This window comes from Bos grunniens, chromosome 25, assembly GCF_055505025.1.
Source record: "Bos grunniens cultivar Pamir isolate PY7600 chromosome 25, Bosgru_T2T1.0, whole genome shotgun sequence".
Classification (NCBI taxonomy): domain Eukaryota; kingdom Metazoa; phylum Chordata; class Mammalia; order Artiodactyla; family Bovidae; genus Bos; species Bos grunniens.
In genome coordinates, this window is record NC_141189.1 from 40,094,982 (window position 1) to 40,107,136 (window position 12,155).

General features: G+C 48.6%; 1 protein-coding gene and 1 long non-coding RNA gene across 2 annotated transcripts; one reads left to right on the forward strand and one right to left on the reverse strand.

The window, feature by feature from the left end:
- Nucleotides 1-455: 455 nt before the first annotated feature.
- Nucleotides 456-2,983, forward strand: LOC147345528 (uncharacterized). The gene is made up of 2 exons (XR_015154876.1): nucleotides 456-962; nucleotides 2,625-2,983. It is a non-coding gene; the product is annotated as an uncharacterized LOC147345528 (long non-coding RNA).
- A 1,483-nt stretch (nucleotides 2,984-4,466) lies between these two features.
- ZNF174 (zinc finger protein 174) lies at nucleotides 4,467-11,420 on the reverse strand. Its single transcript, XM_086376128.1, has 3 exons — nucleotides 10,249-11,420; nucleotides 8,787-8,997; nucleotides 4,467-5,479 (listed from the first exon to the last, which is right to left on the reverse strand). The coding sequence occupies exons 1-3, from the start codon at nucleotides 10,654-10,656 to the stop codon at nucleotides 4,878-4,880; spliced, it is 1,221 nt and encodes a 406-aa protein (XP_086232254.1). The 5' UTR covers nucleotides 10,657-11,420; the 3' UTR covers nucleotides 4,467-4,877.
- Between the last annotated feature and the right edge of the window lie 735 nt (nucleotides 11,421-12,155).

Sequence of the window (12,155 nt, forward strand, 5' to 3'; positions counted from 1 at the left end):
GTCACGAGAATGAGGAAGATGGTGTGGCTTCAAGACAGATTGAGGAGGAAAAAGTGATGATTTGGTGGAGTGAGAGAGCAGGGAGTCAGAGATGACTCAGAAGTTTCTGGTTTAGGTGACTTGGTGGTTGGTGGCTTTGTAGAGAGAAAGCTTGCCTCTCATGAGTTTACAGTTTCTCTAAGCTTTCTAGGGAAATTGTTAATCAAAAATGAGGGGGACAGCATAGCTGTGTTCAGTGCGATAGAGAAGAGGTATGTTATGCTATGAGAGAGGTTGCACCTGTCCAGCAAGACAAGCTGACAGCTAAACACTGACTTGACGACATGATTGGAGGCTTCTGGAAAGGGCACAGGGTCCTAATGGAGAACTCTGCAAAGGTCTTAGCTAATGTGTCAGCTGACCCCATGTATAGTAAGCTTTTCCTGCTCACTTGTACTGTTTTTGGTGAAAAACAGCCAGAAATGGGAGAACCCAGATGCCCAAGCACACCTTACAGAGTGACCAGGTTCAGTCCCAACTGGTATGAGGCTATCCCCTGAGCCATAAGATGGTTGCAAACTCTGATGCCCTGGAATTCCATTCCCCCGGACTGGAGAGCCTCCTGATAAAAGAAACCACCTGGGGGCAGGAATCCAACCTACAAGCCCACCATCCTGGTCCTGAAAGGCTCCTGTCAGTGCATTAGGCCCCTCTGCCAGGATAAGGCAACTGGGCCAGAGAGGCTCTTAGTCACCTCCAGAGACTGTGCCATCAGTGGCTAAGGCCAGAGATGCCCACGCAGGAGCAGATGCTGAAGCTCCTGGAGCTGCAACACTCTGGCCCATCCTAAGAGATCCACATGGGTTCAGTGTCACACCCAGAGGGTGACAAGAGGCAGCAACCCGGATGGAGGATTTGCAGTGACAGCCCAGGAACCAGGATCCTGAGTGAGAAGGGCCAGAGACCCAGAGAGTGAACACAAGGTGGGTAATAAACTCCTCTCCTTGGGATGTTACACCTCTGCTTTCTCTTCCCTGGGGATCCTGTGTCCAAGGCCTCCAACAAGAATCTACACCATTGAGCTGAGGGTCACCTTTATTTTGGTCCAAGAAAGAACCAAATTTTTGAGGTTTGATGGGCAGCTCAGAGTAGACCTGAAAAGAAAACTAGGGAGCATTCTGTTTAGACCCTCATTTTACTGATAAGGCAACTGAGGTGCGAGCATCGCAGAGCTCAGTAAGTGGCTGCCTGCAGCACTGGAAATGGACCTGGGCTCTTCAGCCTCCCCTAGTGCTGATCTTATTGTCCCAGGCTGTCTCCTGGTCAAGTTCAACTGCAGCAACATATGTGTGATTAGCTAACTCCCTGTGAAGAAGCAACTTTTGTGTCTCTCAAGGACATGGATCTGGTTGTACAACTTTGTGACTATAATTTTTTTTTAAAAACCCACTGAACTTTGTACTTTAAAGGGATCAATTTGGGGACTTCCCTGTGGTCCAATGGCTATGACTTCATGCTCCCAAAGGAGGGGGTCCAGGTTCAAACCCTGGTCAGGGAACTAGATCCCACATGTTGCAACTAAGAGTTCGCATGCTGCAATGAAGACTCAAGATGTCACATGCTACAATTAAGACCCAGTGATGCCAAATAAGTAAATAAAATATTTTCAAAAAAGAATGAAGTTATGGTATATAAATTATATCTCAACTGAAAAAATTGTCTTTGAATTAAAAAAAATTGAAATAAGTATTTTAAAGCTGCTGTAAAATATTTCAATGTAATATACAAAATAATGTATCAGAGACATAAAAATAATTTATGCTATCAGCATGACATATTTTTGTATTTTTGTGCAGACCTGATAGTAAAGCTGCTTTTGCCTTTTCTGGGCAGAGTATCTTGTAAGATGAGCTATTAGAACCATTAACAGTTGCAACTACTGATCTATGTGCATTGCAATTTTCTCAATAGTATGCAACCAAACTAAAAATTAAATAAACCGGATGTTAATATAAGAATGCAGTTCCCAAAAGGATTTTTAAAAATACTGAAAAGACATGTGTCCTGGTTTCGGCACTATTTCCTTGAGTAAAACCCACCTGTTGCAAGAGGAAAGTGTCTTATAGTTTCAAAGGACTGAGCATAGGAGAGTTTTCCCTAGGGTTTGGGGCAAGGCTCCAGACTGAACAGGAAATCAAGATGAAAGAGGAGCAGGTGCATGAATATGCTGCGGGGGAGCACTTCCCACTCAGCTCCTCAGCAGACTCAGGGTGAACAGTCCTTTGGGATCTAACTAGTTGCCCCCACCGACTCCGCCCACCCCTTACTCTTTATTCTTATTTTTTTTAACGTTTATTTTTATTTATTTATTTTGGCTGCACCCGGTCTTAGTGGCATGCAGGATCTGGTTCCTTGACCAGGGATCCAACCCAGGCCCCCTGCATTGGGAGGGTGAAGTCTTAACCACTGGACCACCAGGGGAGCCCCCATGAGTCCTTAGCTCTTTAGAAGCAAACTTCTCCATCAGAATTTTCTCCTTAGCTCTGGTTTCTCCCTCTGAGGGCATGTGTCTGATTTCTGGTGTGATCCTTGACCTCCGATTCTCACAATCCTGGATCAGAGAGGACTCTTATCATCTCTTCCAGAAGAGAGCCTGTTTCCCAGGAAATCATCCTGCACAGTGTGGTAAATGCCTCAGAAGTGGACACACAGAGGCATGTGCTCTGGAGGTGTCTGTGTCACTGAGGTACCCTGAAGACACATTGCGCTGGTGGACTTCTTCCGTGCATTCAGGAGTTCAGATGGACCGATGTTTGTGGAGCCTTCCTGTGGGTCTGTAACATGAGCCCCCTCCTTCCTGGACCTCTGCACCAGCCCATCCCCTCTCCAAGGTATTCACAGAAGCAACCAGGGCTCCAGGTGCACAAGCCTGAGTGGCTGGAAGTCCAGCTTCTTAGAACTTAAAGCAACTAGGATGCCCCTCCAAATAAAATGTTGCACCGTATGATGAGTTCCCCTGTCCATGAAAATTTCTAACAAGAGCTCAGATGACAGCTCATCAGGGTGTGGAAAAAGAAACTATGCAACAGGCAGTTTGGAGAATCTTGGTTTTTCCTCCAGTAAGATGCTGTGATTTTTGAAAAGGTTTGTAAAGAGTATGGGACAGTTGATCACCTCCCACTTTTTCTGTTGGTCAGTTCTGCCAGAGGCAGCCGTGCCCACTGGTCCACACTGCCATAGTGGCTGGACCAGACCTCAGAGCCACCCTGAGGGGTCTGGGTCTCTTAATGGGTGAGGCATTTATGCCCCATGGAGACTTTTGCCTTCGAGTGCAGGGGCATCCACCATGATGGAGGCAAATACCTCGGATCCTTGCATTTAAACTTTATAAAGTTGAAGAAACAGGTTTGAAAGGGGAACTAAAGCTGGGGTTGAGTCTAGGTCTGCCCAAAGCCAAATTTCATGCACACTAGGTGCTGTGATCTGAATGTCTGTGTTTCCCCTAATTCCTGTGCTGAAAACCTAACCCCCAACATGATGGTCTTAGGAGGTAGGTCACGAGGATGGAGCCCTCATGAATGGGATTAGTGCCCTCAGGAGAGATCCCACAGAACTCCCTCAGGCTTTCCACCATGAGGAGACACAGCAATAGGACAGCCCACCTGCGAAGCAAAAGATAAAACAAACACCTGAAAACTCTTCTTCTGAACACTGTCTTTAGCCTGGACAGCCCCATTTCATATGAACTATGCAGCTCTCTGCAGCGTCACCTCCTGGGCTCTGCCATTTCCTGAGATTGTGCCTCTCGCAGGTTTTTGTGGCTCTGGCCTCCCTTCCACTGCTGAAAACACACTGCTCCTGTCCTCCCAACAAGGCTGATGTAATTGTTGGGAAGGGGACCTCAGACTAGTCTGAAGGGCCACCAAAAATGATGGAGCAGACCACTGGGCTCCCATTAATTATCTCTTAGCCCAACAGACAAAATGTTTTGTCCTCTTGCATTCAATATACTGCCACCTTTTGTCATTCTTGGAAACTTAACTGAGACATAATTTACATGTCATAAAATTAATGAACGTGTCAGTGATTTTTAGTACATGTTCTGAAATAATTTGGATTTAGAATATTTTCATCATTCCAATCATTTTGTTGTGCTTAAAGCTACTGGCCTGAGTGAGAAAAGACACTAGGAAGGACTCCCTTTGCGTCTCCTTGGCAGTCTTACTTCTGGTAGCTTCTCTCTATCGCTACGGGTGGGGGCTATGGCAGCCATGATTTTATTTCACCAAATCAAAAGTGCTTTGATATAAAAAGATCCCTCAGTGCATGTATATGTGTGTTTATTTTGTTAACACCACCAATACTTGAAGACCCCTCCTCACACAAGCAGATCCACACTTCCACTTCACGCGTCTTTGTTATGAACAGCCAGGAATGACAGGAAGAATATTAGGGAATTTACATTCCAATGAACTTCTGCTTTGAAATTCTTGCAGATCACTCATTTTTATTAAAAGAGTATGCGCATGATAAAGATTGTCAGGTATGGAAGCAAACGCATAACTATATGTAAGATTTATCCTTGAACATAGTTACAGGATAAATAAAGCAGCAGGGGGAGAGTTAACATCAAGGTGTGGGGCACACCTGCAGGATTGTCCTGATTCTCCCTCAGTGGGACTCCCCGCTCTCCACCAGACACCTCAGTGCTCTCTGACCCAAGGCCCAGACCTGCCACTTCTTCCCCATCACCAGACATGTCAGGTCCCCTTCAGCCTCCTCCTGGACAGGCACCCCTTGCTTTCTTCCTCGTAAATCTGTGATTTACACGCGAGCAAGGGGAAGGAGGAATGCAAGTACCTCCCTTGTGAACAGCGAGGACCCAGGCCTGCCTGCCCTCAGTCCCCGTGGTGAAGCCTGTGATGCTGGTGAAGGTTGGAGCTCTGGCGAAAGCTTTTCCCACACTGACCACACTGGTATGGCTTCTCCCCCGTGTGGATCCGCTGGTGCAGCTTCAGGGTGGATTGCCGGCCAAAGCAGTTCCCACACTCTCCGCACGTGTAGGGCCTCTCCCCCGTGTGGACTCGCTGGTGCCTTTTCAGCTCTGAATTCCACGTGAAGCTTTTCCCACATTCATCACATTTGTAAGGTTTCTTGGCCGAGCGGGCCGGCTGGTGACTGAGACGCTGCAGGTGGTTGCTCAGGCTCCTTCTGCTCCCCTTGCTCTTCTTCAGCTCTCTCAGTGGGTGGCTTTTCAGAGGGGCACCGATGTACTCCAGTTCCCTGCAATGTCTCTGGTAGTGAGCAAAGGGCTTCTGGGCGCTGGGGGTGCTGAACTGCCTCTGGGATAGCCGGGGCTCACTCAGACTTGCCCCTCTGGGTTCGGGACTCTGCAGGCCACTCCCTTTCGGTCTGCCCACTGACAACACACATGGCTTTGCCCCTTTAGCCCCTTCCTGCTGTGGATTCTCCTTGTTGTCACTTTTCATCCTGGGGGTCTCTACAATTAGAAAGAATATGCTTCATTTCTGGGCTTCGAAGAAAGAACCTCAGCAAAAGAGCTCTGAATACACACAAAGTTTCTCGAAGTGCGGTTCTCCACTGGGCTGCTCACATTAGATGCATCTGGGGCACCTGTCAACCAAACAGGCTGCCCTGCTTCCCCACAGCTGCTGGGTCAGAAGCTCTGGAGGTAGGGCCTGGAAGTCTGCAGGTAACAGGGGGAGCCTGGGGGTATTTGACTTATACTAAAGTTAGGGACCATGTTCTCCAACCCCTGCCTCCTTCCTACGTTTGGGAAAAGGTTTAGGAAAGGAGAAATAGGGGGAAGCAAGCCCATCAGAAACTTCAACACTACAAATACACCCTCACTTATATGGACACTGACCACCACTCTCTCTTCAAATAATGATAAATCTAGTGAGTGTGGTGTTTTTGCTCATTACAAGGTTGACAGATAGCATATGTCAACTGGGATATGGGCCAGTCAGGTACTCTCATTACAGAAACTCTATAACTTCTGACTACCAGGATTAAGGATTAGGAGAGAAATGAGTTTGAGTGGCCTGTGGGCAAGTTGGAGGATTCCTGCCATGTGGACGACCTATTCAACATGGCAGCCACTAGCCACATGTGGCTACTGAGTACTTGGAACATGGCTTGTGTGACTGAGAAACTGAATTTTTATTTAACTTTAAATTAAGATTTAAAAAGCAGCCCACACAATTATGGTCAATTGCTTTTCAACAAGGTTGTCATGGTAATTCAATGGGGGTAAAGATGTCTTTTCAACAAGTGGCGCTGGAACAACTGGATTTCTATACATAAAAGAATGAAGTTGGACCCTGACTCACAACACAAAAATTAAGTCAAAATGGATCAAAGACATAAATGTAACAGCTAAATCTCTCTCTTTGAATAGAACAAAGGTGTAAGTCTTTGTGACATTGGATTAGGCAACAGTATTTTAGATATGTCACCAAAAGTACAAGCAAACAAAAAGATAAACTGGATCTCCTCAACATTCAAAACATTTGTGCTTCAAAGGATACTATCAAGAAAGTAAAAAGATAATCCACAGAATGGGAGAAAACATTTGAAAATTATATATGAGAGTCTGGTGTCCAGATTATGTAAAGAACTTTTGTAACAACAATAAAAAGACCAACCTAGTTTAAAAATGAGCAAAGGATCTGAAATGACATTTCTCCAAAGAAGATATATTAATACAATTGGCCAATAGGCACACAAAAAGATGCTCAGCAGCAGTAGTCATGAGGGAAATAATTCAAAAGCTCCAAGAGACTCCATTTCACACCTAATAGAATGGATATAATCAACAGCACCAACAGTAACAAGTGTCAACAGGATGTAGAGAAACTGGAATCCTCACAGACTGCTGGAAATAAAATAGTGCAGCCATCTCGGAAAAGTCCAACATCAAAAAGTTAAACAGAGAGTTACCACAGGACCTGGGCTTCCCTTGAGGCTCAGCTGGTAAAGAATCTGCCTGCAATGTGGGAGACCTGGGTTCGATTCCTGGGTTGAGAAGATCCCCTGGAGAAGGGAAAGGCTACCCACTCCAGTATTCTGGCCTAGACAATTCCATGGCCTGTATAGTCCATAGGGTCACAAAGAGTAGGACACAACTGAGCGACTTTCACTGTCACTTTCACCATGCTGCTGCTGCTGCTAAGTCGCTTCAGTCATGTCCGACCCTGTGCGACCCCATAGACAGCAGCCCACCAGGCTCCCCCGTCTCTGGGATTCTCCATGCAAGAACACTGGAGTGGGTTGCCATTTCCTTCTCCAGTGCATGAAAGTGAAAGGTGAAAGTGAAGTCGCTCAGTCGTGTCCGACTCTTAGCGACTCCATGGACTGCAGCCTACCAGGCTTCTCCGTCCATGGGATTCTCCAGGCAAGAGTACTGGAGTGGGGTGCCATTGCCTTCTCCGCACTTTCACCATAGGACCCAGCAATTCCACTCCTGGAATTGGTACTGGAATTTCTCTTGGTATAGACCCAAGAGAAATGAAAACAGACACCCGCACGAAAACTTGTACACAAATGTTCACAGCAATATTATTCATATCAGCTAAAAAGTGGAAACAACACAAGTGTCTATCAACTGAAAACAAACAAAATGCCCACAGAGTGGAATATCATTCAGCCCTAAAAAGGAATGAAGTACTGACACATGCTGAATATGTTAATAGCTCAGTTGTGTCCAACTATTTACAACCCCAGGGACTGTAGCCCGCCAGGCACCTTTGTCCATGGGATTCCCGAGGTAAGAATATTGGAGTGGGTAGCTATCCCCTTCTCCAGGGGATCTTCCTGATCCAGGGATCGAACCCGGATCTCCTGCACTGCAGGCAGATTCTCTGCATTGCAGGCAGGTACCATTTGAACCACCAGGGAAGCACACTGCTATAACATGGGTGAACCTTGAGCATGAGACTTCATCCACTCTGGAATCAAATAAAAGGAGATATAGACAGCATGCAACCCAGCTGCCTCTGCTAAGGCAGAAGGGAGTACATATGGTCAACTTTCTTCAGGATCATGAAGGCCAGGTTATGGGGCAGAACCTCAGCCTGGACCACAGAGCCTTCTTGCTGGATGCCCTAGGTCTCCATTCCTGAGTTTTGAGAATAATCAAATCAAAGTGTTTCATTAACGTCACAGGAGGAGGAAGGGGCAGAAAATAATACCAAGAGAGTCTTTTTGCTCTAATGAGCAGAACCTTGTTTAGGGCCTTTCTAAACACGGGACCGTTTTAAGTGATGAAACTCAGCCACAGCTTGAATGGAAGTTCATCAGTGGTCATATGTGAATTTATCTTCACTATGGCATCATCGACTCAATAGACATGAGTTTGAGCAAGCTCTGAGAGTTGGAAGTTGGTGATGGACAAGGAAGCCTGGTGTCCTGCAGTCCATGGGGTCGCAAAGAGTAGGACATGACTGAGCAACTGAACTGATCAGCAGCTCTGAAAGGGACAGAAAAGCAGGCACTAAAACAATCCTCTGTGTACTGGACTGTCAAAGAGTCATGAGAAGAAAACGGTAACAGCACACTTACATATAGTATTACCTCAATTCTAATTAATGGAGTTTGTTAGGGAATCAAGATCTACTATTACATACCATGGAGCAAGTGTCTTTTCTCCAGATGCTTGCTCCATATTGCTCCATACAATATTGAAGAAAAGCTCAATAGCTAATCTGTGGCTTTTCAGAACCCTGAGATGCTTTGATAGAGATGAAGCGCTGATGAGAGGAAGAGAAGACACACAGAGTGTTTACCTGTCTCAGCCAATCTGGAGGTTGGTTCCTGGAGGAGCAGGGATTTTTCCCAATGAGGGGGACTCCGCTGATCCTGAGATCCTGCCTGGAATGTCTCCTCCCTGGGATATCTCCTGGGAGTTTGTGGTTGAAAGTCTGGCAGTTCCTGTTCTCCCATCTGGGATCCAGTTTTCTCCAAAAGCACCTTCTGGCCCTCCATACAAACAGCCACCTAGGAACAAGTCCCTCACATTAGAGAACAACTGGAGGACTGACTGAGGGCAGCTTGACCTTTCACTGCTCTGTAATGACTGTTGTTCCCTGGAAATTTCTGATAATGTCCAGGGAGGGTGGGGTCTGGGGGGGTAGGTGTCAATCTTGATAGAGACTGCTGAAATTCTCAAAGGAAGCAAAGGGAAGGATGTATAGAATGACCAAAAGGAACCTGCTCCAAATCAGCCGATACTTCCTGAGTAAATGTCCCCACAGCTTGGCCCCTTTTCAAGGTCTGGGTCAAAATCATCAGAGAGCAGGCACAAATATCAGGGTCAACCACGACACCCATCCAGCAGGTTCCTACCCTATACTGCCCTGCTTCTGCTGGAAACAGGCTCTGTAGGATTAGGAAGCAGTGTGGGAAGAGGCATTAAAAACCACCCTTGCTGCTAAGTCGCTTCAGTCGTATCTGACTCTGTGCGACCCCAGAGACGGCAGCCCACCAGGCTCCCCCATTCCTGGGATTCTCCAGGCAAGAACACTGGAGTGGGTTGCCATTTCCTTCTCCAATGCATGAAAGTGAAAAGTGAAAGTGAAGTCGCTCAGTCGTGTCTGACTCTTAGGGACCCCACGGACTGCAGCCTACCAGGCTCCTCCGTCCATGGGATTTTCCAGGCAAGAGTACTGGAGTGGGGTGCCATTGCCTTCTCTGAAAAATCACCCTTATCTATAAATTATTCTGCCCAAGACACTCTTGATTAAGGAAATCTAAATAGTGATATGGCTCTAAGAGAACTGCGCTAACCCTGTTCCCTAACTGCTTCCTCCCTAGGCCCCTACTGGGGTCTAACTTGGGGGTGGGGGTTGGAAGGCATACTGGCCAATTGAGCTGGAGTTCCCTGAGTCAAAGGCAATATGCTGGGACAAGAGCTAGCAAAATGCCCCCCAGATCAAATTCCTACCAACAGTATGACTCTTGTCTACTAAGAATCTTGATTGTAGGAAAGCTTCAAGAGGGATGGGTTGGGGGAGATCTGTCAGCAAAGATTCAAGAGCTCTACTTTCTCACTGGAGTGCCTGTGGCTGTGTTTTCTGAAAACTTGTTACACCTCCCGTCCCAGCAGGGGTGAGGGGGGTAGGGTTCCAAACAGAGGCCAGAAGCAACGTTTGAAATTCTGGACTCCTCTCTCTAGGGAAGGGTCCAGAGACCAAACACGAACCAGATGAAAAAGAAATCCTGGGGACGACAAGGAAGTACCCGCCTTACCCACTGCTTTGGTCCCTTGGCTGCTCGATGAAAATCTTCCACAAGGGTCACGATCTCCTTGCTGCTCACTGGACATCGATGCCTGGCCCGAGCCTGGATCTCCGCGGGCAGGATATTCAGGAACTGCTCCAGCACCAACAGCTCCAAAATCTGCTCCTTGGTGTGCACCTCGGGCTGCAGCCACTGACGGCACAGCTGCCGGAGGTGGGAGAGTGCCTCCTGGGGTCCAGACGCCTCTTGATAACAAAACCGTCTAAAACTCTGGCGGGAGAGCTCAGGATCGGGCCAGTCTTCTTGCAGAGCGGGTTCCCGTTTTTCTTCTAGCTTTGCTATTATATGTCTCTCCTGCTTGGAGAAAGCCTGAATATGGGACTGCGAGCTCAAAGTTATCTCCATCTTAGCCGCCATTTTTGGGCTCAGGAGCCAGCTTCTCCCTTCTTGTAAACAGGTCAAGCCTTCGGGACCATGGCCCTGAATACTAGAAAGATGCTAGAAACGAAGGTCCTCTGAGGATGTTGGAAAGGAAAGGATGCAGACAGAGGCTCCTCGTTCGCTGGCCTTGAGCCCAAACTTCTGACGACAACACAGTCCCTGGGAGTGGGAAGTTTTTGTTTTCCTGCCAGCGTCTTGAAATGTCTTGCAAAGGCGAAAAGTCATAATGTCCTAAAAGGAAACTGGGGAAAATATTGCTTGCATTTTAGCGACAAGCACAACAGGTCTCAGGGGAAATGCGCAACGGAAACAAATGAGCTGGCAGGAATTCCTGGGAAAACTTTAGATTGTCATCCAGGTAGCCTACACCACCTCTCTCGCATCCTCCTCAGGCCGACCTCCAGCATCTCGCCGGGCGTTACAGGGCGAGCCCAGGCATGCCCCGGCGCACGCCGAGGCTTGGTAGTTAGCGGAAACCTCCTGCGGGCGAGCAAAGTTCACGGAGGCGCGCCGGCTGCCCGCCCCCGAAGCACCGAGGCCCAGCTGCTCCGGCCTCTGAGGACGCCGGGCTTCGCGCCCTAGCTGGCCGGAGCTCGGCCAAGCTGCAGCACTCTGGCGCGCGGCTCGATTACGTGGCCTGTACGAGCTGGGGGTGGCGCCTGCGACGGCAGCGCGATCGACAGCCCTGCAACCCGCGCCCACCTGCACGCGACTCACCTCTCTGGGGACCCGGGAGCCACGGCTGGGGGCGGGGCAGAAGCCTCTTGTCGCGGACACTCCCACGAGCTGCTGTGGAATTCCGTCACGGGAGGGCCCGCCTCCTGCGCAGAGGGATTGGCTCCTCGGAAGCGTCCTAGCTCGCCTATTGGCTTCTGAGTCTACCGATGCTGGCCGCTGTCGCAGTGCAAGTAGGGAGTTGCAGTCCGTTTCCACGACTCGCGAGCAAGCGCAGTGGACCTATCCGAGCCCGCGCTCTGGGCGCCGACTTCCGGCCCGGAGGCTGAGCGAGTCTGGGGAGTCGCGGGTGAGTCTACCCGTGATCGCTCAGCTTCCTGGCGTCCCGGGGCTCTTCGCTGGCAGTCGTTGCAGAGGCGGTTGGGCCAGGACTGTCCCAGTCCCTGTGCTCGACCGCAGACTCCCTCCGGCCAGTGACCCTGCCCCCGCTAGTGCAGTGGCGGTCTGTGGTCTTGTTTCCTAGTCTTCAGCCGCAGGTCCTAACCCAGCACCGAGTGCACCAGGAGTACTCAGGGGGCCATCCTGGATGACGAGTGAAAAGTTAATCGGCCAGACTCCACATCCTCATTGTACTTTCCGCTGAGCGTTTTGGGTGTGGCCAGAGAGAAACACATTTTTGAGAGAGGAGTATTTTTAAATGAACTATGAATGGGATATTAGGAATCAGAGTGCAGGCTCCGCCTTCTGCATGGAACTAGAGTAGCATTCATTGAATTATTCTTCATCGTTAGAAGGTGTGG

Bases quoted from the DNA above. Each gene is read 5' to 3' on its own strand.
- ZNF174 (XM_086376128.1), bottom strand. From the start codon at position 10,656: ATGGCGGCTAAGATGGAGATAACTTTGAGCTCGCAGTCCCATATTCAG. The intron at 8,998-10,248 runs GTAAGGCGGGTA...ACTTGTTCCTAG, and splicing joins CCAAGGGACCAAAGCAGTGG to GTGGCTGTTTGTATGGAGGG. The intron at 5,480-8,786 runs GTAAACACTCTG...TTCTAATTGTAG, and splicing joins CTCCAGATTGGCTGAGACAG to AGACCCCCAGGATGAAAAGT.